At 37.4% G+C, this 25,806-nt stretch overlaps 1 protein-coding gene across 7 annotated transcripts in view; it reads right to left on the bottom strand.

The window, feature by feature from the left end:
* Window positions 1–10,571: 10,571 nt before the first annotated feature.
* GALNT18 (polypeptide N-acetylgalactosaminyltransferase 18) overlaps window positions 10,572–25,806 on the bottom strand; it is a 327,346-nt gene continuing 312,111 nt past the window's right edge. For 2 of the 7 annotated variants that reach the window (XM_088145930.1, XM_088145933.1), the window contains exon 11: window positions 10,575–11,023. In XM_088145930.1, the coding sequence (XP_088002056.1) occupies window positions 10,877–11,023 (147 nt within the window). In that variant the 3' untranslated portion in view covers window positions 10,575–10,876. The other 5 variants (XM_088145932.1, XM_088145928.1, XM_088145926.1 and 2 more) reach the window with 5 other exon arrangements.

Raw genomic sequence — 25,806 nt, 5'->3', positions numbered from 1 at the left:
GTTTTGGGGCATGACTTTGCATGATGAGGAAAAGTAATTTAGTTTTTAGGGACTTACTGCATAGTCAGCACAATGACACAGGACAACTCTAGGGTGGCACCATCAGTATCGGAAAGGTTTATGGCACTAAAAATAGAATACTTCCAAGCAGAAACAGCTTAGTAAGGACCATATGAGCCAATCATTATGCTTATTTCTTATTACCATTTTTCCCTTCAAAAATCACCAAGTTGTAGGGACATTACCCACCTTTATGCCATTATTTAAACTAACACTTAGGCTGTGTACTCTGGCAGATTGTCATTCAGGTTGTTCTGGCTTATAATGGTAGCTAGGCCAACTGTTGTTTCATTAGGCACAGTGAAGTGGTCACCTCTGGTGGCAGATGCTTAGAAGTGGCAGTAAAGTATTAGTGATAAGTTGCAGATAAGGATCTAAAAGAATTCTGGCCAACTGTTCAACTCTGTACCCGCTCCCCTCTCCCAATCAACAGAGTAGCTAATGAGATCTGTTCAAGTTTATTTTTACAGTATGGACTGTTTGTAGAAAGTCTCCTTCCTTTTTTTCTGGTATTTCCTGGAAAGATCTTATGATTTGGGATATGCTACATTGCATGAACCTCCACAGTTAAGCTAAGTTGTAATGTGGATGTTCCTGCTCCAGTCTTATGAATTAATCTCAACTGTTAAATTCATATTTATAGAAGGAAATATTCTTGGGATATCAGGCTGGAAAATGTCTCTCTAAGATCCTAAAACCTGTGACATCTGTGTGATTTCCTGATTCATATTTTATTTGTGTAAGTACATTTAGGAAAAGGACAACTTGTATGCTTGAATGATACATATCATAGAACATGCAATCTGTTCAAGAGAACTATGTTTTATTTCTTCATGGATCATCTGCCTTCTGTGGAAGAAGATGATAGACAGATAGATGATAGATATAGATAGATAAATGATAGATAATATAGATAATTTGTTTTACATCTGTGGATTTATTCTGTTTTTGAGTGTTTTGCTTCTACTATCTCCATTAGCTATTTATGTGATAATTTTCTTAAAATACAAAATAAAATTTATCTGAACATCTTGCTAAAGTCTGCTTCTTCTTTTTATATGCCATTTATCAATAATGCAGTAGTCTATTTTTTTCTGATTTAAGGGGAAAAACACTGGTAATTAATATTCCTGCATGTTGCAGGATTTCTGCTTATATTGCCATTAAAATGTGGTTGGGTAACCGCATTGGAAGAGCTGAAAACCAGAGAGTGGAAGCTACTGAATGTGATGCCTTAAGCCTGCCTTGGAGACAGAACAAGAAATCATTACTATGGCCTGGAGTTTGAGTAAAGCTCTGCAAATGCTTTTCAGTGTAACTTGGAGTTATACAGTAGGTAGCTCATATGTTCAACCTGGCCAGTGTATTCAGATTTCGAATACTAGATTTTAATCACACACCATGTTTAACTGGCTATGATGCTATCCAGAAGAAAGTAATAAATGGCAATGAAAAATGCATTTTGTAACTCGGAGTGGCTTGAAAAAAGCATTTTAAGTGTTTTATCACAGTTTGGCTCCTTCTCCTGAACATCATGTATAATCTAAATTCATATGATATAGTGGTTACTGACAACTTTGAAAATAAGTCCAATTCTGGAAATAAACCAAATCACATTTCTTTGCCATTTTAGCACAGATTTTGTTTGAAAACATCCATGCATCTTTGTGCTTAAGAAACAAGCATGGGGTGGGGGTGGGGGCACAGTTCAGGGCACACTCAGCCCTGCTAAGTGGCTATGGATTTTGGGTCCCCCAGATCCAGGAGTTGCAAGAGTTTCCATCTTTGGTTTTGGATGGGGTGGCAGTACCCCATTCAGACTTGGTGCACAATCTGAGGATTCTCCTGCACTCACAGCTCCTGCTCAAAGAGCAGGTGGCAGCTGTGGCCAGGGGAGTCTTTTACTACTGTGTGCTGAGGGCCAGTTGTGCCCATTCCTGGACCAGGAGGCCCTGCTTATGGTTACTGAAGGCTTGGTCACCCCCTGATTGGACTATTGCTGCTCACTGTACATGGAGCTGCTCCTGAAAACCATTCAGAAGCTTCAACTGGTACAGAATGCCGCAGTGTGGGTAGTTATGGGTGCATCTCATTATGCCCACATAATACTGCTACTCTGCGAACTATCCTGGCTCCCGATAGACTTCCAGGTGTGATTCAAGGTGCTGGTGGTTACATTTGAAGCCCTACATGGCATAGGACTAAGTTACTTGAGGGACCACCTTTTCCCAAGAACATCTGCCTGCCCCACACGCTCCCACCAGGAGAGCATGCTCCAGGTTCCTTCCTTTAAGTCTTGTCTTCTAATGGGACCTAGGAAGTGTGCCTTTCTGTGGTTGCCCCTGTTCTCTGGAATGACCTCCTCCCCGATATACAACAGGCTCCAACTCTCCTTGCCTTTAGGAAATCCCTTAAGACTTGGCCCTTCCCTCAGGCATTAGGGGTCAGTTGAATGGGAACCCCTCCCTTCTGAGGTTTGTTTTGTTCTATGTTTTGTTGACATTTTATATTTTATATTTTGTATTTATATATTGGTTGTTTGTTGTTAGTGTTTATGGTTATTTTTGTTTTTATTATCATTATCATGTGTTTGTGTTGTATACCACCCAGAGTCACACTGGTTGAATTGGGCGGCCTTATAAATCCTGAAATAAATAAACAAACAAACAAATAAATAAATAAATTTACAGCAATTCAAGAAAACAAGTGGTTCCCTTTGCAAATGCAGAGAACAGCTCTGCAGTTTTCATTATCAAGTCATCATTGCAGAAGTCCCTAATGTCCATGTTGAGATTAAACTTATTATTCATGATATTGCACTTTAACTTCAGTAATTCATAATAAATGTCACATACCCAGAATGTTTCATCTCCCACACCAACCTTATCACTAGGGAGACTCAACAGTGTCCTGTTCATGGGCAGGGCTCAGATTGTCTGGATGGGGCAGAAGATTCTCTGCAACTGCATCTGGATTGTTGAACCCAAGATCCATTTAATTCCCACAACCAATCACATTCTTCATGTTATTTCTGTAGCTGTCATATTGCTGTAAGGCTGAGTTTTAAATTTTTTTGTGGCTTATTCATTTACAGTAGGAGCTTTAAAAGAGTTGAATAAACAAAAATATAAACCAAAAGAAAAAGAAAAACAAAACCTTGTAAGGAAAGTCAAAGAGGTGTGAATAACGGTCATGAAGTGTTTGGTATCATGATCACTTTGTGTGGCTTTTTCTGTATAAAACTGCTTGCTTTTATTCTGGCTTAAAAATTGCATTACAGAGTCTGATTGTAGTGATGGGGATGATCTTCAGAATCTGGAACCTGAGGATGTGGTGAATCACCCTGATCCTATGAGTTGTCCCACATATGTATTTGACTCTTCTTCTCCTGACCTGCTAAGTTGCAGGCTGATGCAGGTAGTCCTCGCTTAATGACCACTCATTCAGTGACTGTTCAAAGTTATGATGGCGCTGAATGAGGAGACTTATGACCAGTCCTGGTAGTTGCAGCAGTCACAGAATCCTGCAGTCACATGATCACGATTTGGATTTTGGCAACCGGCTTGCAATTATGATGGTTGCAGTATCCCATGGTCACCTGATTGCCATTTACATCTTCACTGCTGGCTTCCGACAAGCAAAGTCAATGGAGAAGCTGGATGGAGATCACACATGGCAATCACATGATGTCGTGCTTAACTACTGTGTGGGATTTACTTAATGATGGCAACTGGCACTGCCACAACTGCTGTTGTGAGTTTGTGTAGTCACATGACAATGTGCTTTATGACTGCATTGCTTAGTGATGGAGTTGCCAGTCCTAATTACCATAGTTAAGCGAGGACTACCTGTAATGCACTAAATTGTCAAGCAGTAGTTTTGTCAAAATGTATAAAATTCATTAAAAATACCCAGACACTGAAACATTTCATTTTTTAAAAAATATGCTTTAATACAATACATGGGAGTGAGTTTGCTGAGATGAAGCTGGAGGCACCATTGCCAGGTGGCCCCTCAAAAGAGGGAGACAGCAATTTGAAGGATCCAGTGGTCTTAATGGCTTGAACTGGTAGCGTAATATATAGCTGTTAAGAAGAACAATATTAAAAATCCAATAAAGTTTTGAGTAACAGGAAAATTGCCCTTTTACCTGCTCTAAGCATTCTTAATAACAAAGCAATTAAAATTGGTGATTGTAGTAACAAAAACTGAGGTTGTCTGGAAACAAGCGAACCCCAAAGATAAGTAGGGACCAAGGAGCAGAATGTGCTTCCATCCAAATGACTTTGTCTCTGCAGGTTCTACCTTGTAGTTGTTGTTTAGTCCTAAGTTGTGATTTTGTCCTAAGACCTTTAGTCACACATCTTTGGAGAATAGCAAAACATTTTTTTTTACTGAAGACCTTTATGGAGTCTGATTAAAGTGAAGCCATTTCTCTTAAAAAATAATAAACTATCAATGAAATACAGTCTTATACACAAGGGGAGAAAGCCTGTGAGAGGTAGTACTGATGAACTAGCTTTACAATCTTGTCTTTCTCTTTTCAATAGGTCCAATGCCATTTTATGCTGTCTAGCTCTTTTGTCTTTAACAAATTTTATTTTGTGCTACATTGTACTAATTTTTTTTCTTTCTCTTCATAGAGAAGGCCTTTCATTTTTCTTATTAACAAAACACCTGAGTCCAACTTCATCATTGGCAAGTTGGAAGCTCTAGAAATTTAAATTATAAGTAAATAAATATGTGAAAAGCCACAATATTAACTTGGACTACCAAAATGTGGACATTGACTACATGGCAGCAAAGAGGTACAACTCTTTGCTGTTCTCTGTTTGGATTTTTGTTGTCCTCTTCTGTATTTTTATCCTCAGAAAACTGTAGAATCATGTCATATTTTTCATTGTTGCACATACTGTATAGATTCAGAAGTCTTGAGAAAGGCTATTGGTTGAAGTTGCCTTTGCTTTAGCACTTTAAACACATCTGAATAAATTTAAATCTTGTTCCTCCCTTAAGTAGGGGGAAATGCTAGAGGATTTTATATCACAGGTAGAAATTTAGTTTTAAATTTAGCATTTGACTGAGAGCTGATTTTCAGAATTTTAAGTCTCTTCATTTTCCTAGAGAACACAGTTTTAATCACAGAATTTTTCAAATCAGCATCATTAATACCAATGAATTTCTTGTCAATTTAGTAGTGATCCACTTTTTTCATGGAATGTAGGCTACTTTCAACCTCCCCTAGAAGAGCTTAGATTTTGTAATAGCTTTACAATTTTTATAAAAATATTGAGATGAAATTTGTATCATGATTTTGTGGCTCATTTAAGAAGTGTTGGCAGTATCTTTTATTGAGCAGAAGTGATGCTTCAATTAGTCCAGCAAAGCTGGATGCTGAGAAGAATGGCTGCCTAAAAGCCAAGCTTCATCCTGGCTCTAATATAACTTTTGCTGAGCATGACTACAAATAGTCTTTAAAATTTATTGTAAAATGAGACTGCAAGATTGATTAAATATAAAGAAATAAGAAGAAACCATTCATACACTAGTTTAAATTGAAGGAGAAAGAAGTTGCTTTGATTCCATATGGTTTTCAGGAACAGGAAAAATGGTGATCCCCCAGAAATAGTAACAAAAGAAATATAACCTGATGAAGAAGGTTCTCTGAAGTAAGAAATTTCTTCTTTACATTTTTTAACTCAGTTAATGAACAGTTGAGTAAATCCTAGATTGATTCTAAAGAAGACCTCACTTAATCCTGGAATAAGTTAACCGAGTCTATAGAAACTAAATTAACAGAAATGGATGAGTAGTTGAGATGGCACAGACAACATCTAAAGCAAAGGGACAAGGTCAGAATAAAGCTGTATTTATGAAAATCCAGGACTTTAAAATAAAATGGGAAAAAATGACAATCATATTCAGATGTTAAGAGTTAAAAAAATGTATGATTTTGCAGAGGCCGATTTAAAAGAACTATTTTTGGCTTGGATCTTGATTTGGATTAAAGGTATTTTGCTGGATTTTCAGTTAGATAAATGTAATACCAAAAGGGTTCACCATCTGCCAAGACAAAGGAGGACTAAATTTAATGAAGCCCAGATGCATTCTGGTGGGTTTTATACATATAAACAAGCACACACATACCCCAAAGCTGGTAGCAACTTTGAAAAAGCTTCCTGTGCCGCAATTTAATAACACAGAAATAATTGTTTCATAAAAAAATCCTATGAAACAAGATTTATATCCTTTTACTTCAAAATTGCAGGACATTAAACATAGGTAGGTTCCTCTCCCTACACTGTGAATGATTAAGAAGGGAAAAGATTTGTGGTTTCAGTAAGAAGGAGCTGATTGCACAGTTTATGGCTCTTAAAACTGAACTATCACTAGGAGCTGGAGACCAGAAGATGAAATTAATGAGAGGGGTGGCAGCAGTGTAGAGATGCAGGAAAGCTGAGCTCATCCTGATGCTGTAATAGGATAGATAGCTCAGAATTAATTTTTTTCAGATAGACAACTTTGATCTATGAAGAATAAAGAAATGAACTGAGGGTGAATCTTTAATATCTATTGGTTATACTTGATACGAGGGAGAGAGAGACAGAGAGAGAGAGAGAGAGAGAGAGAATGTAAACATTATTAAAAGAAAGCAAGTAATATCTGTTTGCAATTATTAAAAGCCAGCCAATATATAAATATTATATAAAAAATTATTTAGTTTTCTCCTTCTCTGTAGGCTTTAGAGAAGAATAGCATTAGTGCCTCTGGAACATTCCTAACTTTTCCCACCCTCAAACGTACCATATATTTTTTTAAAATTAAGATAGGCATCTATATAGCAGTGGAAGATTTATTTTCATCTTGAGAACTGAGATAATAAGTCCTTGTTTAGTGTTAAATTCAAGGAATTGTTGGATGAGGTGGATTGAATCTTTATTAATTCAGGGGCTCAAAGTAGTTACATTAAGTATAAAAGGATTAGAACATACAGTGAACACCTATGTATGAATCAATTTATAAAAGATATGAAGCCTGCAATAACCATGTTACACAAAATCTATAGATAATCTTGATTAGGAAACAATTTAAAACTTAAGGGTCTTCCAAATCCAGAGGAGTTTCTATTCTACTAGGTTAGTTCAATATTATTTCAAAATACAGAGATATTAAATGGGATTAAAGTTCCCCTGGTATTCTTTTATGTCCCAAACAAGTTACAACTATTTTTTTTTTAAAGAATAGCTACTCACAAATTCACCAGATATTATGTTCATCCTGGAGAAGGCCTATCTAATGTGGTCACTAAGTGTTAACAATCACTTGATAGCACATAATTAATCAGCAAAATTACAAAACAGTGCAAATGATGTAGATAGGTCTGATTAAAATAAGAGACCATCCACCTGTGGAATGTGAATTACAGTGAGTAATCAATTATAGACATATCCAATGCTGAAAGTTTAATTTAGTTTTGTGCTCAAATTCCCAAAGTTCTGAAATGATAAAGCAAACTATTTAAAATTACCTTTTTGATAGAACTAATAAAACCAAGTATGCAATGGGAAACTTAAAGCAGTTTGTAGGAGGAAAATGCATTAAATAATTACCAATAATTAGATAAAAGAAAAGGGAAAATTGCAAATACAAGGGTGAAATTAATTTATTGCTGTGCTCCAAAAATACCTTTATAGACAATTGAAGATTAAAAGAACAAAATTAGAACTGGTGAATGAAATGATGGTCTTTGCACTAAATCCTCAACAAAAATATTCTTTTAAAAATTTAAAATCCCAGTTATTGGCATATGAACTAAAATCAATGAAAAAATCAGAAATATACCTGGAATAGTTAAAGAATTCATGAAGTTCTATGCTGTACTCTATACAGGTATAGAGATTCAGATCCTGTTAAAATAGATAAATATCTGGTTTACACCAGTTAAGATGGAAGCTAGAGCAATGCTAGACAGACCAGTAGATTTTGGAAAGAGCTGTTAAAAACATGAAAAGAAATGCCTAGGCCAGATGGACACATGTAGACTTTTATAAACACCATATTTCATACTATCTTTGTTCAGACTAGCAATGATGTAATGACAAGACATAATTTTCCCAAGACTTGGAATCTTCATGAATCATCATTCCTAAATCATATTAAAACATCAATATAGGATTCATATCATCCTACTGATTAAATGATGAGTTTAAATTTTTAAACTTAGTTTCAGCTCTTAGAGTAAAGCAGGTACTTGCTGAAATTTTACATATAGATCCAACTGGCATTGTACGAAGTAAATATATCTCAGATCCAATTCAGAAGCTTCTTAATATGATTTTCCATTGTAAAGAATCAGGAACTCCTTTAGTTATCTATTTTGTAGATATTCCTAAGGCCTTTGATTCAGTAAATTGGATTTATTTGAAAGAAGTGAAGGGCATTGTTTTGATACACAATTTTATACTCTCTCATAATGTGTGGGCATGCATGTGATAGTGCACTCTATCTTATTTACAAAGGATTAACTTGCTTTGTAAAGAGCACAGCATTTCTTTCCCCCACCTTATCTCTTTGTTGAATGCCTGATTGCCTTCTAAGAGAGCACAGCATTCCCCCACCCCATTTCCTTTAGAAGCAATTAGCCAGATGCCTGACTGAACAAGTAAGCTATAAATTAGATTCATACTGGGCAGGCAGAGACACCAAATTCCAAAGAAGTTAGGTATTTCCTTGATAACCAGAAGAAAAAGTTAAACTTAGATTCACCTCTTTAGGCCCACCTTTACTTTTCCCTGGGTCATCCCAAAATTCCCTTGTATGGATATGAGGGGATGTACTATCTGAATACATCTGAATATGCCTATAAAATCTTTGTTGCTTGCTTTGCAAGGTGTGGTTCTGGGCAACACTCCTGCCACGGTGTTGGCTTGAGCCATCCAGAGAGTTCATTGGCCAATAAAACCTCTGTTAATTAAAAAGCCTCATCTCAAGTCTTCTTATTTGGCTTTATTGAAACTTGGGAAATAAAAGGTGCCATACAGAAGCGTTAAAGGCATATCAATCTGACTTTAAATGTATGCATATGTTTAACATTATATACTCTTACTCTTCAGCTACGTTTATGATTTAAATTCAAACCTAGTCCCCTGTATAGGTGTGCCAGGTGGGTCTGAGGTTATTGTCTTTATTTTGGAATCTGGTATGTCACCTTGTAAAGAAGAAATATGAAATGTGATACAATCTATCAGACTAATTTAAAGTACTTTGTTGAATGTGACACCTAAGCTACTGGTTAACAAATAAAATATTATTTTACTGGTATCATGCTCAGAATTTGAAATAAGAGAACACAATTCTTACTCCATTTGTTGCCCACAATTTGGAGTTTGAAAAAAAAAAATCAGAAATATAAGAGAAAGAAGGGAGTTATTTCAACTGAAATGATTTTATATTGAAGAAAGACTAAAAGCTATGCTGCCAGATACTTCATTTGCTTGAGTTAATAGTACTGTAACCTAACATTTTTCATTAGGAAATACCAAAACTAGATACTAAACTTTTAACAGAATTTAAGTATTTACTATAATCAGAAAATACTGAGCAACTGAAAAGACTGCTTTCAAATTTATAAACTTATTACTGGAAACAATTATGAAAAATGCAATGCTTTAAGAAAAACATGCAAGAATGACTTAGGGAGAGAAATGAATACAGAAAACTGGAATAAGAATATTGATTTTATTTGTTACTGTATGATTTAATTCTGAATAAAATTATTTAAAAAAATAGATTAGCAATCCTAGCACACTTACCTGGGAAGAAAGACCATTAAATTGGTGGGATTTACTTCAAAGTAGACTTGTGTAGAATTATACCATATTTTGATATAAAAGGTTTGTGTTCTGCTACATTTATTTAGAAAAGTATAACCATATTCCTTTGCTCCCTGCCTAAAAAAAAGGGATATAAAATGTTCCTACTTTACATTTTGTATTTCAAGTTAGAGTTTTAGCATAATTATTTCTCTGTGGAAACAGCTCCTAACACTAGGAACCAGCAGGCAAATCCGTGCTTTGGGTAAAGCTAATCTCTTGAGTGCTATGAAAGTTCTAGTAATTAATATAAGACTTAAGAGAAGGAAATGATATGTAATTAGTCAAATGTAATTTTTAAAATCGGATAAATTATATGCTCAGTACGTAACTGAAACTCTGAATGCTAAGGGAATCTCTTTTTTCCCTTAATGAAACTACAGAATTGATGCAGGAACTGTGTGTCCCTTTGCACAGGTTTAAGAGTTCCCTGAATGTTGCACTAATATTGGTAAATTGCACTTCGGAGGAAGAGACAATGGGAATGGAGAAATACTTACGCAAATAAAGACAAAAGGAAATGCATCTAGAACTCTAAATGCTCTTGTGAAAAAGTAAAAGAAAAAGCAAACTGGATATCCATGAACTAGATAGGTTGCTCTGAATCTGGCTTGCCCAAGTGAAATAATCAAAGAGAGTATTAAGTTGTGTTTTTTAATCAATAAAATTTTATTGTCTGAGTTATAAATATTTTCCATTTTCCCCCTATGTACAATTGCAAAATATTTTAAGATATTCTACCATCACCTGCCATTCAGAATCAATCTATAAATCACATGAAAATGCCATTATGAAATAAAAATGTCTGTTCTCAGCCCTCAAGCGGACCTTCACACACTCACACAAAAATGATACAAGGATGGAAACTGCAGGTGTTGTTGCAAACGTTCGCTACACAGTAGCAAGAAGACTGACTAGAAGATTCCCTCCCCCACCCCAAAAGTCTATGTCGGCAAGCTTTTCAGGATGTTCGTTATAGACCAGCGCTGGCCAGAGCATTTCTGGAGAACTAGTTGGAATCCAAATTCATTGTCGCTGTTTTCCTGCAATTCCAGACAACGTTTGGATTTTCTGTTCTGGATTGGACCTCCCTTTTAAAAGTGAAGAAAGAGAAATACATTTAAGTCAAAAATCACTCTTCCACTCATGGTAGTTCTGATTACATAATCCAAGAGATTCCAAGCCTTTGTTTATGTGAACAATTTAGGGAGAATTTGGAATGTTCGATGGACCGCATTCTCCCCTCTGCCCCTTGAGTCCTCTGGATGTTCTCCATCTCTTCTGTAGTTCTCCCAATAAATCCAGCAATCCTTTTCATCTTATGGCGCTTTCTCTTTCTGCCTGTCTTTTTTTAAGCAGGTCAACAGAGTTTGGACAAAATTCTAAGCTGCAGCTACCCAAAGAACAGCTATGGGTCTATGTTGGACATCCTTCTTAAAAAAGCAATGCTGGTGGCTGGCACTTGAGTTTGCAATGCATAATTCCTGTGCACTTATTATTTTAAAAGAACAAAAGGCTAAAAACAGTTCAATTAAAGCATTATACAGTATATTAGTGGAAAATACTTTATGGAAACAACATGCCAGCTAGAAAGACTATGATAAAACAATATTTTAATACCATTATCCTGCCAAGCAACCCATGAGAGCACAAAAAACCTACAGGGCAAAGCTGTCCTTCCTTTCCCTTCCTGGGATCCTACCCATCGGTGCTCAATTTGGATCGCTATGCTGAGATTCCAAACACAGTGATAAAAGTAGAGTTCTACTTTCACTCCCTACCCTGTGTCCCAAAGCACATTAGGGAGAGTTATGCAGAATAATAATGATCAGAAAGAGCAGGGCTGTATCACAGTTCTCCTGGGCTTGTTCTTGGGAGGGGTTGGGAAGGGTGAAGCTCCCAAGGAGTGGACAGAACTTCCCATGTCTTCTCCCCCCTATACCCCACACACCTGGGACTCTGAGAGTGCAGAAGCAATGGAAAAGACAGCTGAACTCTTGAACATAAGGATTCCATATTAGATCTGGCAGGCTTTTTGGAAAGTGCTGATGAGACATTATGTGGGCAAACCAGTCTGTGGAAGCCAGGTATCTGGTCTTTCCTGCAGCCCAAGCAAAAATGGCCAGAGATTGAAGGGGAGAGGCATTCTTGCAACAGTCTAAAGTGGCCACTAGGAACTGGGCAAGTCTCAGCTTCTGATTACATCATCAGCCCCACTGTCAGTGAAGCACACGGAAACGATGTCAGAAGAGGGAAAACATCACTTTCAAACTGGGACAGCTAAAGAAATGTTGAGCTGCTTTTACTGTGGGCTAGAGATTAGTTGAAGACAGTGTCATGATGCCATGTCATATAAAAACAGTTGGTGGGACATGTTTGTATCATAGCTAGAGGAAGTATGAATGACTTGTAGAACAAAGGAAAAAGTAAGTTATTCATCTGGGAAAAGAACTATTAATCTTACCCTAAATGGTTAACTAAACTGAATATGCTGCTATTATTTTTAACTTTGATATATTAATAATATTAATTTTAATCTTCCTTTTTACCTTGCCTTCAGAGAAAAAAAAGAAAAGTAGACTTCTTCCCCCTTCCCCTTCTGTGAAATAGAGGTCATATTCCCAAGGTTGAGCCTGAAGTATTATTCCCTATTAAGGCAAAAGCTGCTATATAGATAAAAAGATAAAGGGAGATAAAAAGCTGAAGTTGCATTAATGTTGGATAATGAAAAGGATGATGGCGTGCAAGTGTGCATGGCATATATTTGTAACTGACTGTTTGAAGGAAATAATTTATGGAATATCTTAACCTCATATTTTTGTTCGCAGCATTATCCATAGCTGTTCTGTTTTGTATTTATTACTGCTAGACTGAAGTACTAGCTGTCTCCTACCCATTGGATAGATATGAAAAAGAGATGGACTGGTCAAATATAAATTACAGACTGCATTTTGGTTGATTGGGAGGGGGGATGAATGCAACTATTAAGTGATCTCATTGAATACTGGTATAGACACAGATAATTCTTTCAAGTGGAAAATGGATCCTTTAGGTTGCCTTACTGAACAACGTAGCCTAGTGTTACACCACAATCAAGAAATCAAATGAAAGGCTGTAATTATCACATTTAGCCTATAATTCGCTTTCCCTACTGCACTGTTTCAGGATATTATAATAATCATATCTCTTTCTTATACATATAAGGAGTTGACACCATATATCCATGAGAAGCCTATTATGTGTATCACAAAATTGTACTAAATAGGTCCTTGATTTGGTTTAACAATTTGCTGCATGATTCTGTATTGGAGCAAGATGGCAAGCATTCTCACGCCAGTAATTTTCTTCCCTTTTTCTGTTTCTTTTGCATTGTGAAAGTTTGCAGAGTCAGTCTCATCCTCCCATTCTACCAGATATTTAACAACTGGAGATGAATTTTGTAAACCTCAGTTCTCCCAAACACCCTTGCGATATACTGATAATTCAAAGTGCCAGATGTGCATTCAAACTTCTTGTGATTAAAATATCACGCACAGAATACCTGTACTGTGGGAAAAGTGGGAAAGGAGGTAAGGGAATGTAAGAAAGGTGGCAAAGAGAGTTAGAAAGGAACAGGAAAGCAGTTAAAATTATCTTTTCCTTTTACTAGTGGGATATGGTGCTGGATCCCCACCAAGGAACACTTTCATAGAAGTACTCAGGATTCAGAAGGAATTTACATAAATATAGGAATTAATTTTCCCTCTCAGATGTGCAAGGAAGCACACAAGGAACTTGCTAGCTAACTTCTCTTCCATATTTCGTCATGGGAAGCTACAATTTCACTGCTCACACAATGATTTTCTATCATTTGATAGCTTTACAGTAATATAATATACATATATACAATAATATAATTCTGTAATGAACAGAATAGATGCCTATATTCAAATTCAGAGATGTTCTCAACAGAAAACAAAATGTTCACATATTTATAGCTTTGATTTACACCTCTTTTTTGCAATATCATTTCCTTAAAATAGTGAGTTAAAACTTTTAGGCCCAACCATTTATAGCATTTGTGAAATTCTTTAAAAACTTAATTTGAATAGAAATTAAATACCGAACCATGTGTATGTTAAAAAGTAAGCTCTATTTAGCTCAGTAGACCTTATTGGTGCATACAGCTGTATTTTTGATATTTCAAGAAAAAGGAAGGAAGGGACACTATTTCGCAATATCTTGTATTGAGGCTAACTTTCCTTTGTTGCAATGCAAAAGTTGTCAAGCAGAGATTAAAAACTACATTAATTGAAACAAGTGATGAAGAAATATTCTACTGCTGCAAATTGTTCATACAGAATATGACATGCTGTTACACATGTCAAACATGAAGGCTATCATTTTTAATTCTGTTTCAATCTAATCTTTTAGATCAGTGCTTCCCAAACCTGGATAAACTACCCAAAATTAAGTAAAAATGCTTTTTCTTTAGGTAATGACACATGAACCCATTACCCAATCACAACAGGGACATTTAAATTGATTTGAAGATTGTCACGTGTACTAAAATATATTCGAAAATCTCCCAAAGTATTCCTATTAAGACAAAAATTGATGGAATTACCAATGGTAATTTGTTGAAATGACATAAAGATCATTCAGTGATATTGTTTTTATAATACAGGTAGCCCTCGAGTTATGACCATTCGTTCAGCAACCGTTTGAAGTTAGGGTTTTGGGTAATGAAGGAGAAAGTTTGGGAAGCACTGCTTTAGATTGAGTTCAACATCTTTAAGCAAATACGCTGAAATCACTGGATCTGGATATATTTAACTTTCTATAAGTCTGCCTTTATTTGTTTGTGTCATTTAAACAAATAAATCAAATTTGGGAGAGTTAAAAAAAAATCCCATAGTATAAATGTTCAGTTATAAATCCAATCAGGCAACTGGAACAAATCCAACTGATTCACTACTGTCTGCAACAAGTTCCCATTCTGAATTGGGAACAATGAACAAAAGAATTGAGTGCATATTCTTTGGGGCTGCTCCCTATTAATCCCATGATGTATTACTGTGACCCTAAGAAATAGCAACAACCTGTTTGGCAAATGTACAAATTGAGTCCTTAAATGCAGGATCTAGCTAACATGTGTAGCATGGTGGTGTGGGGAAATATGTTTTGAATATGAACAGGTGACTCAAATGCAAAACTTTACTGAATTTGAAACAGGTGGTTTTGAACATTTTGGAAATGCTTCAAACATAAAATCAGGCATTTGGAGATCTTATGTTATTAACTAGGAGTTTATAATAATTCCTGAAATACTAGGCAGCAGTCCTTAGGCCCTCTTTGAAAGTTGCTATTGAATTGCAATTGAAATGTGGTAGAAGTTGAGAATTAGTAAAAATACATGGGGAACAATCACATTTGTGGGGCACCCAGAGTTGCGTTTCATAAGATGGTCAGTGATGTAAGTCATTTAATTAATTAATCAATCATATTTACTCAATTTAAGATTAATTTAAATTAAACCATATTTAATTTTCATTCTGGCCCTGCCTGTTTATTGGTTGTGGTCTCATCTCTCAGTGAAAACGCATCATCTACCAGACCTCTTAATGGTCAGATGTGATCTTTGGTCCACAAAATATTAGGGACACGCAAAAGGGAATTAATGGATATTTATCTAGAAAGAAAAAAGGGGAAAAATCATAGTGGAAGTAGTTACAAAACTGCAAGAACAGGGACACTCCTGCAGGTTTGTTCATGGTTATATACTGAGATATATCAGACAAAAGAGACTTTATACAACAGTACATTTAGAACAACTATTTTAAAAAGGCTGAATACTTTTACTCTTACAACTGAAATGCATAATTTTGTGGACAGTAAGCTAATTAGGCAGACAGTTAAATTTCTTATTTTTGTCACGACATTTTAAGGAACAAAAAGGTTGTTGTGAAGCTCAGCGAAATGACAGCACAAATGGTTATGTCCTTGCACTGTGGAATAGTTGCTAGCAGAATGCATACATAAACTCAAATCTCTTCAGAAATCACTGAATACATACATTTTAAAGGTTTTTTATAGTTTGCAATGTGCTTTCAAATATCTTTCCATTTATATGTCACTGAAAATTCAGATTTACATTTCTGACTACTCAACCTACTTATCAGAGTCAAAACTGTGAGAAAACAAGCCTTGAACTGAATCTTTTCAGCACAAAATGTGCTTGTGAATTAATAAAACAGGCTTAACAAAGCTTCTTTTTCACAGGATATTTTTATATGATATAAACTACTTCAGAAGTCATAAGCTTTTTTTTTTTTAAAAAAAATAAGGCTTGCTGAAATAAGGTAGCTATTAAATAAACTAAAATGTGAATTAACTATTGTCTGGTTTAACAAAGATGAAACTGATCTTGTTTTAGAGTTAAGATATCCATCCTTCATTCTTCATCAAATGCAGAGAATTTGTTAGATCTTCACACTCAAACAGTTCTTTCTCCAATTATTTATTTATTCAGAATTAAGCTTCCATTTTAGAATTCAGATGAACAATAATAGCTTTCAAAGGCATCAATATGCAAGGACTTAGGATTTTCTATGAATGGGTAGGTCTCTATCATAGATAATATACACTTTCTCTTCCAAGACAAAATTCAACTTAACTTTTTGGCCCTCATCTGATTGACAGGATTAGTCTTTACATATTCCTATTTCTTAAGTACTTATTTGTAATAAGGGGGAAGAGTTACAAGGCCAAGATCATTGCTCTACTGGAAGCAATATGCTTCCCCAAGGATGTATGCTGCTCTGGATGTATAGCAGGCTGAGGTATAAAGAACAGAGTCTTTCATGACCCAGAGGCAATAACCAAGCTGGGCCTGCTTCAAGGTTTAATTATCTTGCCTCACAGTGACATGACAAACTAGCATCAGAGACTTAAGACTTTTCACCTTTTTTCCTTTTTATTTTTTTAATTGGATCCAAGTCAGATAGTAGTACTGCTGAGTGGAAGGCGAAGAGAACAGTAATACCTCGGTTCATGAATGCTTCTGTTCACGAATAATTTGGTTCATGACCAGTGGCGTTCGCAAAATTTTGCTTCTGTTTGCGAACTCCACATTGGGTGACAAACACGACCCGCGGCCATCTTCCCTGCTCTGACACGTGGTCGTGGCTTCCTGTAGGCGAGATCGCGGTCGCAGACAGACACTTGCTGTGAAGCTTTTTGGTGTGCTTTTTAGCATGGCTCCAAAGAAAGTGGAGCAAACATGGTGGTAAAAAGAAAGCGCAGAGCAAGAATGGTAAGAATAAGGTTTTGAAGAAAATAACCATTGAATTGAAGAAGGAAATTGTAGAAAAGCATGAGCGTGGTATTCGTGTGACTGATCTGGCCTCGGAGTACAAGATGGGGAAGTCAACAATCTCGACTATTTTGAAGAATATAGATGCCATCAAAGGAGCTGATGTGGCAAAAGGAGTAACGATGTTAACCAAACAGAGGACACAAGTGCTGGAAGAGGTCGAAAAACGTTTGTTAGTGTGGTTGAATGAGAAACAGCTGGCAGGTGATAGCGTTAGTGAAGCTATGATCTGTGAAAAAGCCCGGAAATTGCACAGTGATTTACTGAAAAAAAAACCCTCTACAAGCACAACAAGTGAAGAATTTAAAGCCAGTAGAGGCTGGTTTGATAAATTCCGCAAGAGAAGTGGCATCCACAGTGTGACAAGACATGGTGAGGCTTCCAGTTCTGACAAGGCAGCTCAGAAGCCTACAAGAAAGAATTCACGGAATTCATGAAGGCGGAAGGATACGTCACTCAACAACTGTTCAACTGCGATGAAACAGGGCTCTTCTGGAAGAAGATGCCAAACAGAACCTATATCACGCAGGAGGAAAAGGCACTGCCAGGGCACAAGCCCATGAAGGACAAATTGACCCTTTTGCTGTGTGCGAATGCAAGCGGCGAGCTGAAGATTAAGCCACTACTGGTGTACCATTCCCAGACCCCTTGTGCATTCAAGGAACACAATGTGAACAAGGCCAGACTGCCTGTCATGTGGAGGGCCAATGCAAAAGCTTGGGTCACAAGGCAATTGTTCATGGAATGGCTGCACGAGGTGTTCGCACCCACCATTAAAAAATATCTTTCTGACAACCAACTGCCTGAAAGGTGCCTTCTTCTGATGGACAATGCCCTGGCACACCCTCCAGGGTGGATGATATGGACGCTGAGTATGACTTCATAAAGGTCAAGTTCCTCCTCCCCAACACGACACCTCTTCTGCAGCCCATGGACCAGCAAGTGATCTGCAACTTCAAGAAGCTGTACACAAAGGCGCTCTTCATCAGGTGTTTTAATGTCACTGAAGAGACGTCCTTGACTCTGAAAGAATTCTGGAAGAAACATTTCAATGTCCTCTACTGCATCAACCTCATTGACAAAGCCTGGGAAGATGTCACGTACCAGACCTTAAACTCAGCCTGGAGGAAACTGTGGCCAGAATGTGTCACTGAATGTGACTTGAAGGGTCTGATGCAGAGGTAGTGGAGGAGATTGTGTCCATGTGCGAGAGTATGGGTCTGGATGTCAATAGTGCAGACATAGAGGAGCTTGTTGAGGACCATAAGGAGGAGCTGACCATGGAAGAACTTGCTGAACTCCAGAGTGAGCAGCAGAAAGCGCCTGTTGAGGAGCATTCCACTGAGGAAGAGGAAGACAGGGAGGAGGTTAGCTTTGTTGTTTAGTCGTTAAGTCATGTCTGACTCTTCATGACCCCATGAACCATATTGCGCCAGGCCTTCCTGTCCTCCACTGCCTCCCTGAGTTTACTCAGTTTCATGCTCAAGGAGGTTAGCAGTGATGTGATAAAATCCATTATGGAAAAATGGAATGAGTGCCAGGATTTCTTTGAGAAGCACCACCCCAACATAACTGTAACGAACAGAGTGTTGAATCTGATGAACGATAATGTGGTCTCTCATTTCCAGAGGGTTATGCAGCGCAGGAAGAAACAAGTGACATTAGACAGATTTTTCGCCAAAATTGAGCCTGCAGCTAAGAGACAAAGAAGAGAGGACACCCTTGAAGGAGATCTCCCCAATGTCCTTTTGGAGGGGGAATCTCCCTCCAAACAATAACCGCCTCCCCACCCGCCTTCCTGTCCTCCACGCCAGAAGTCGCCTCAAGCAAGGTTAGTGTTCCTTCTCTCCATACTGTACTGTACTTTGTTTCATATTTTTGTGGTTTAAAAAAAAATACATATGGTTCAGAATGGATTAACCTTATTTACATTGAATCTCATGGGGAAATTTGATTCGGTTCGCGACCAGAATCGTGGAACAAATTAAGTTCGTGAACCAAGGTACCACTGTATGTGGAAAGTATTTGCCTCAAAATTACCTAGTATGGCACAACCAATTAAAATAATTTAAAATTATTTTCTCTAGCTAAGTGAGTATTACTCTCTTTATAAAATGCAGAAACTTTTCCTTTTCCATTTTTCTGTATACCATTTTCTTTTCCTTCTATTTTTTTGGATCCTGTTTTCTTTATCATAACTCCTTTGCTCTTCACTCTGATTTGTATAAGCAAGCAAGACATTGTTATTCATATGACATTAGTCCTGCTGATGGAGTAAAATGCTCCTCTTATAGGTGTAGATGATAGTGCTCATAACACTGATGTTACTCAAGCCTTCTCTTTTCCTCTCTTCTTTGGTCCAATTATTCTGGGCCTTCTAATCTAGATATTTGATATGAGCTGTATAAGTAATAAGATTCATTGTAAGACTGTCCTATTATGTTCTGAAACAAATAAGGCTAAGGAATAAATTAGAATAGCTGCAAGGAAAGAAGAACAGCAACCACTCTGATTAGTACTAGAGATTGTGTGCAGTAATTTTGCAATTGTAAGAATGCTTATTTGTCTTAAAGCCTGTTTTATTGCTATCTCTTTATTTCTGCTTTCTAGTTAATAGTAGACTCCAGAGTCTTCTGATCACTCCCAAAATGTTTGGATTTTAAAGGATTGCACAATCCTAGTGCTTCCTGTGTCCTGTGTGTTTTGCTTTGGGGCCATTTTGAGTCTACTGTTGCTGCAATTTCTCTAATGGCTAAGAAGCAGGGAGTCTCACGTGAACATGTGACACACACAATAGTGCCTCCAAGGTGCTAGTCTATGGAAAGCTCAGTTATGATGGTGGGCTTACTTGACAAACGAAAGGCTCCAGATTCAGTCTTTGGCTAAAAGATGATGTGAAAGACCTCAGCCAGGAATCCAAAAGAGATGCTCTCAGTTGGAGGACAGAATATGGAGCCATATGGTCAAAAGGCTGAAATGGTATGAAGAGCTGCTTATTTTCCTAAGTTTTCCTAATGCTTGCATGTATTTCCATCCCCAACATGTCATCACCACCATGGTCTAGAACTAGGAAGAGGGTGATCTGTAGTGAAAAACAGTTGCTTCTCCACTAAGGACAGAAAGCTTCTCATACACTGAAGACCCAATACAATAAGCCCTAAATTTAATGGACCTTGCTTTAGTTGATAAACAGACAGACAGATAATATGCATGCATAAAATTCCATTTGCCATTTTATACACGTGTAAATGTATAAAGTAAGGATTAAACAGGCATTCTGCTTTACTAGAGATCTTTTCCCCCATTAGTCTTTTAAGTCATTTTCTTTTAAGCCATTTACTATAGATACAATTTCCATATATTCTCTCTGGGAAGCAATGTGAGATATGCCCTGGCACTGCAGCCAGGCGCAAACTTTTCCTACCTTAATTTTTTTTTGCGGGGGGGGGGGGAGGATGGGACAAAAGACTCTACTGCAGTACAGAGGTTTTTTTCTTAAGCCCCTGGGCTTCTTAGCAATCTATGAAGCACCACAGCTTCATCCTGTCCCACTTCTACATCTCTTGATTTGATTCCAGGCAACTGGCTGCCATCTGCCTAGCCCTCTTCCTCTTCAGCTTGGCCAGCCTGCTTGACTGTCATCCTAAACCCTTTCTAGCAGGGGACTGTTGGATACATCATCTCTGCCCACCAAATTTGCTTCCTTCATGTGAAGAATAAAGGGTTAGCCTGGTATCATACTTTCCATCTCTATTCTGCCACTATTACATACATAAAAGGGGCAAGGCTGGAATATCCAAAGGAAACTCCCTTTGGATCTGTCCATCTTAATTATCCACAGTATAGTTTCCAGTGGCTCTGGGAAGTTTTTTTTTTTTTTTAATATATCATATATAGATAATGTAGATTGTTGTTATTGAGTTCTCTGCCCTTTTATCTCTTTTATCTGCTTTCTATCCTGGTTTTGCCACTTAAATGTTTTTGATGTTTACTGATGTGAAATAAACATTAAGCTTTTTTTTTTTTTTTGCTAATTGAACTGAGTGGTGGCTGGGCTTGCTTTGATCTGGATAAAGGGATTGACTGGAAGTGTGCTGGGTACAAACTAAACTGGAAATTACCCTTGGTAATTTTCCAACAGGAACTGGACGAGTCTTGTTCCTGAGTCACAGCCTGACTTAGAGGAGGTAGCCTGTAGGAATGCAGGCAGGTGAGCAGTCCAGGCCTACTGGTGGACATTGTGAGCTCTTCTCTCAACCTCAGCCTGCTAAGTTTCGGAGAAAGGAAGAGAATTTAACAGCTGCAACCAGGCCAAATTGAATAGGTAATACCCTCAAGTGCTTCAACTGCCTCTCCGCTCTCAGTCCATGAGATGGCAATGGGGATAATTCTATGTTTCATAGCAGGACAGAAGCTTTTGCTTGGCCTTCCTTAAAATATCTCTTCACTGGCTGTTCCCTCTCTGAGCATGGAGCATATCTGCATACGGGCATGTCTCTTTGAATGTTAAGCATTTAAATGCTTTTACAGAATGTTTTTAGTTGTTAAACTGTTTTGGATTTAAACAATTGTAATATTGTGCTGTACGTTACTTTTTACATTACCGCTTTTTGAAAATGGGATGTACAGTATCATAAAAATTGGCTGATCAGAAAAACTGTTTTACTGGGTAGGTGCCCCTCTGTGTTCTCTTTTCCTTCCCCTAAAATCCTGCCATGGCTCTGGAACTGGCTGAAGATGTTGACTTTCTTCTGCCATGGCCTGAATTCTCAGAGAGATTGCACTCCCAGCTGAAGCATTAGACACAAAGCTTTCCCACTTGAAGCATGAATTGTCAAACAGATGCTTCTGAACATCTGGCTCCCAAATCAGTCATATTCATTAAAGCCTAAAAACACTTGGTACAGGCATGAATTCTTAGGTGGCACAAATATGCTACAGAGCATCTATCCTTCCCACGTTTTGGACGTGGGAGAGAGCTAGAGATGACAAGAATGCTTTGGTGAAGTATGGTGCCAATCAAAGTCTAATGTTAGATTACTTTAGATTTTAAAAACTCCCATAAAGTACGTCAAAAATTGTGAAACAGAAAGTACCAAAAGCAGCTAATGTTATTGCCTTTGCTTATGCCATACTAATTGTTTGCAACGATTTTCCTGAAATCTCCCATATGACTTAAAAGAAACTTTGCTGGCCTTATTTCAGTGTTAAACTTTTTTGCAATCAGTTCTAGTGAGTGTAACTCAAATATAATCTCAGCATGTCAGAGGCAATGAGCAAAGGAAATGATGCTGTAGGGATAACTTCAGAAACCAAAGTGTGATTAGCAAATACTTGGCATTCACTCAGCTTGAAACTGTAGGCTGAATCCTTGGAGGAGAAGCAGCAAATGCCATGTGAGTGCTATACACACAGACCAGCCTTTCCCAACCTGATGCCTAAAAGATGCGCTGGGATTGCATCTCCAAAGGAGCCAGACAGAAAATCAATTGAAAGCATCCCTTATCCCTTCATTTTCTTTTTTAAACCTTGTGTTTCTCTTGTCTTGTTGTTAAACTGGAAGGAGATGAATAATATTTCAGCTTGACAGGCTATTCCTGAGGAACAATCATGAACCACAGGAAAAACGTTGAAACATGTTGAATTATTTAGGATAGACAAATCACCTGCCTGGTTATGGAGCAGTATTAAGTTTGCTCATAGGATATTGTTGAGTTTAGTAAACATTTGGACCTCTTACCATGGAATATCCTGTACTGGCTATCAAGCAGCACTATAATGCAAGACGATGAATGAGAAGAAGTGGTGTGGCAGAAAATTTAAATATACATAGCAATAATGTTTCTTGGACTTCAGACCTGCACTAACATTTTCATTAAGTATGCATAGAAAAGCTAAATGTCTAATAGGAGTGCCTGCTGAATTTATCATGAGCTCAGCTGTGAAAATTAATCTAGATAATATGTAATCTGTATGTATCACAGTTGACTACTAAAAGTAAATTTTTAATTTTTTAATAAATTTTTATTGCTTTTTAAGTAATAACAAAAAAAGAAAAAGCGAAACCAAACAAAAATAATGATACACTGCCAAGAAGAGGAAAAAAACTATGTTGTCTTTTAACTGACCATTCCCTTGGGAGCGTCTCTTTGCCCAGTCTTCCAGGGTCTTTCCCACAAACCATTACACTCTGCCTATGCCCAAAGAACTAATATAATTAAGCACTTGTGTACTTTCTTTTCATTAGCACCTACTTTTGCTGTAAAGGGGCACTTAGCACTTTAATAATAGTAGGGCTGCCAAGCCCCTGGAAAGAAAAACCCAGCCAGCCATTACAAATTATACTTGTAACTATGGATGCTTTTTTTTTTTAAGAGCCAACAAATAATAGTTAATATCACTACTGCACCCAAGCACGTGCTTTAACTGTTACATTTTAGCATGATATTTAAAGAGAAAAAACAACACAGCAAAAAAAACAAACACTTTGCTCAAAGCACACACCTCATACATACCCAGAGTTTGGGAGTCCAACTTAAACAAAAAATAAGCTCAACAGCCTGAGAGGGCAAGAGCAAAGATCAATGACCACCTAATGGCCACACAGTTGTCCATTTTGATATTTTAAAATGGATTCTGAAACTTTAACATAGCACAAGACTATTTAAAGACTGCACATACACCCCAAATGTCAAGCCAACTAAACCAACACTGCACTATTAGGCCTTGCTTATACACAACAAGAAAAGCATTAGCAACTCTGGTTTACGAAGCACTGCAGTGCACGCAGATACATTAGGGCTTTGCAAAGCCTTTGACAGAGCTGCTCTGCAGCCTGCTGGAGCGTAGATAAAGATTGTTAGAGGAGCCATGTCATCTGCAAAGCTTGGCCAGCTGCTTCAGAAGCTGCAGAGAATGAGGAGGAACCGTCCAAATCTTGCAGATGATGCAGCTGCTTTTCATGGTTCAAGAACAGGGGCTTTGTATGTGTTCCTGCATGTTGCATAGCCCTAAAGCAGAGATATCTTTGCATGACCAGAATCAAGTACAACACACACCTGACCAACTATCGTATATACTCGGGGATAACCTGAGAATTTTAGGTGCCAAAATATACCCCCCAAACTGGGTTCAGCTTATCCATGGATGGGCTTATCTGCAAGTATATATGGTATTATTTTTTTAAGATACCCATATATCCCATATATACTCATGTATCAGCCCATCCGCAGCTAAGCCGACCCTTAACCAAATACCAAGAAAAATGACAAAACAAAATATTAGTAGGTTTGTAGCTGCCACCAGCCTTCCGGGTGCTTAACTTCTGCTTTCCTCTCAACCTTCCACTTCCACGTTATCCCAACCAATCTACCCCAAAGCAGGAGGGGTGTAGCTAGTCCCACTTGCTGTACTGGCTAGGTGGTAGAAGGTTGAGAATAAACAGCCCAGGCACAAGCCACAAAACAACCAATTGGATCAATCAGGACCCCCAAAACAAAATTGCTCGAAACAGTCAAGTTTTATTTCAGTATCTTTTGCCCTACTTTTGAGACAAAAGCTATGTTTTTCAAGAGTTTTGATCTCAGAAGACTTGTAACAGCTGTTCTGAGGTTGAAATATTTTGTATACCCTTAACCTCTGTCAGTTTCTCCCACTTTCATCTTAAATTCCATTTTCACATCCATATCCATTTTTATATATAAAGAGGTAGATTGGAAAAAATACACAATTTATATGCTTTTCCTGAATCCACATTTTTTTCTATGCATTTTCCTCTAATACATGCATTCTGACTATTTTCTCTATTACATGCAATTTGATGTGGTGTAGTTTCCCTAATATATGTACATTAACTGCATCTTTTTTTTTTTGTTTTTTTGTTAAGCAGAGCATTATATTGCAAAGTTCTGAGAAGTGCAAAAATGGACGGATCACTATGTTCTGGTGCGTGAACTGCTTGCGGGAAGTGCAAATTAGATTAGTTCTTATTAGTTATTAAAAACTGAAGTGAAGCAAAAGCATGGCTAGTTTGGAAAACAGAGAGTGAAATCCAACACCAAGAGGTTTAATATTAACACCAGCTGAAATCTTAATTTTGCTGGAGAATGTATCAGTTATAATAAATTTTGCTTTCAATAAAAAGGAGTATATTGTCTAAAACAGCAGCACAAAAGTGAATGAGTGAGTGAGTGAGTGAGTGAGTGAGTGAGTGAGTGAATGAATGAATGAATGAATGAATGAATGAATGAATGAAAAAAAATCTGTGGGTGGCATCCAATATCATACTGCTGGTCATCTGCAAACACAACATGCATTTCTCCTCCTCTTTTCTCCTCCCCTCACCCAGAATGATCGCTGGAGGGCTGGGGACGTAAAAAGAGATTTTCCCCTTTTTCAGAAAGACGTATTCCTTTTCCTAGACCAAACAAAAGCACTATGTACACATTTCCTTCTGACTCTTGGATTACTCTCATTAGTTTTCTTGCAGCTTGCAGCATGCAAACCCATTTTGCATCCCAT

This window comes from Python bivittatus, unplaced genomic scaffold (genome assembly GCF_059951505.1).
Source record: "Python bivittatus isolate LINGU-HERP-01145 unplaced genomic scaffold, Pbiv_v1 ctg000480_np1212, whole genome shotgun sequence".
Lineage (NCBI taxonomy): Eukaryota > Metazoa > Chordata > Lepidosauria > Squamata > Pythonidae > Python > Python bivittatus.
The sequence above is the reverse complement of the archived record's forward strand: the minus strand, read 5'-3'. Positions and strand labels throughout refer to the sequence as shown.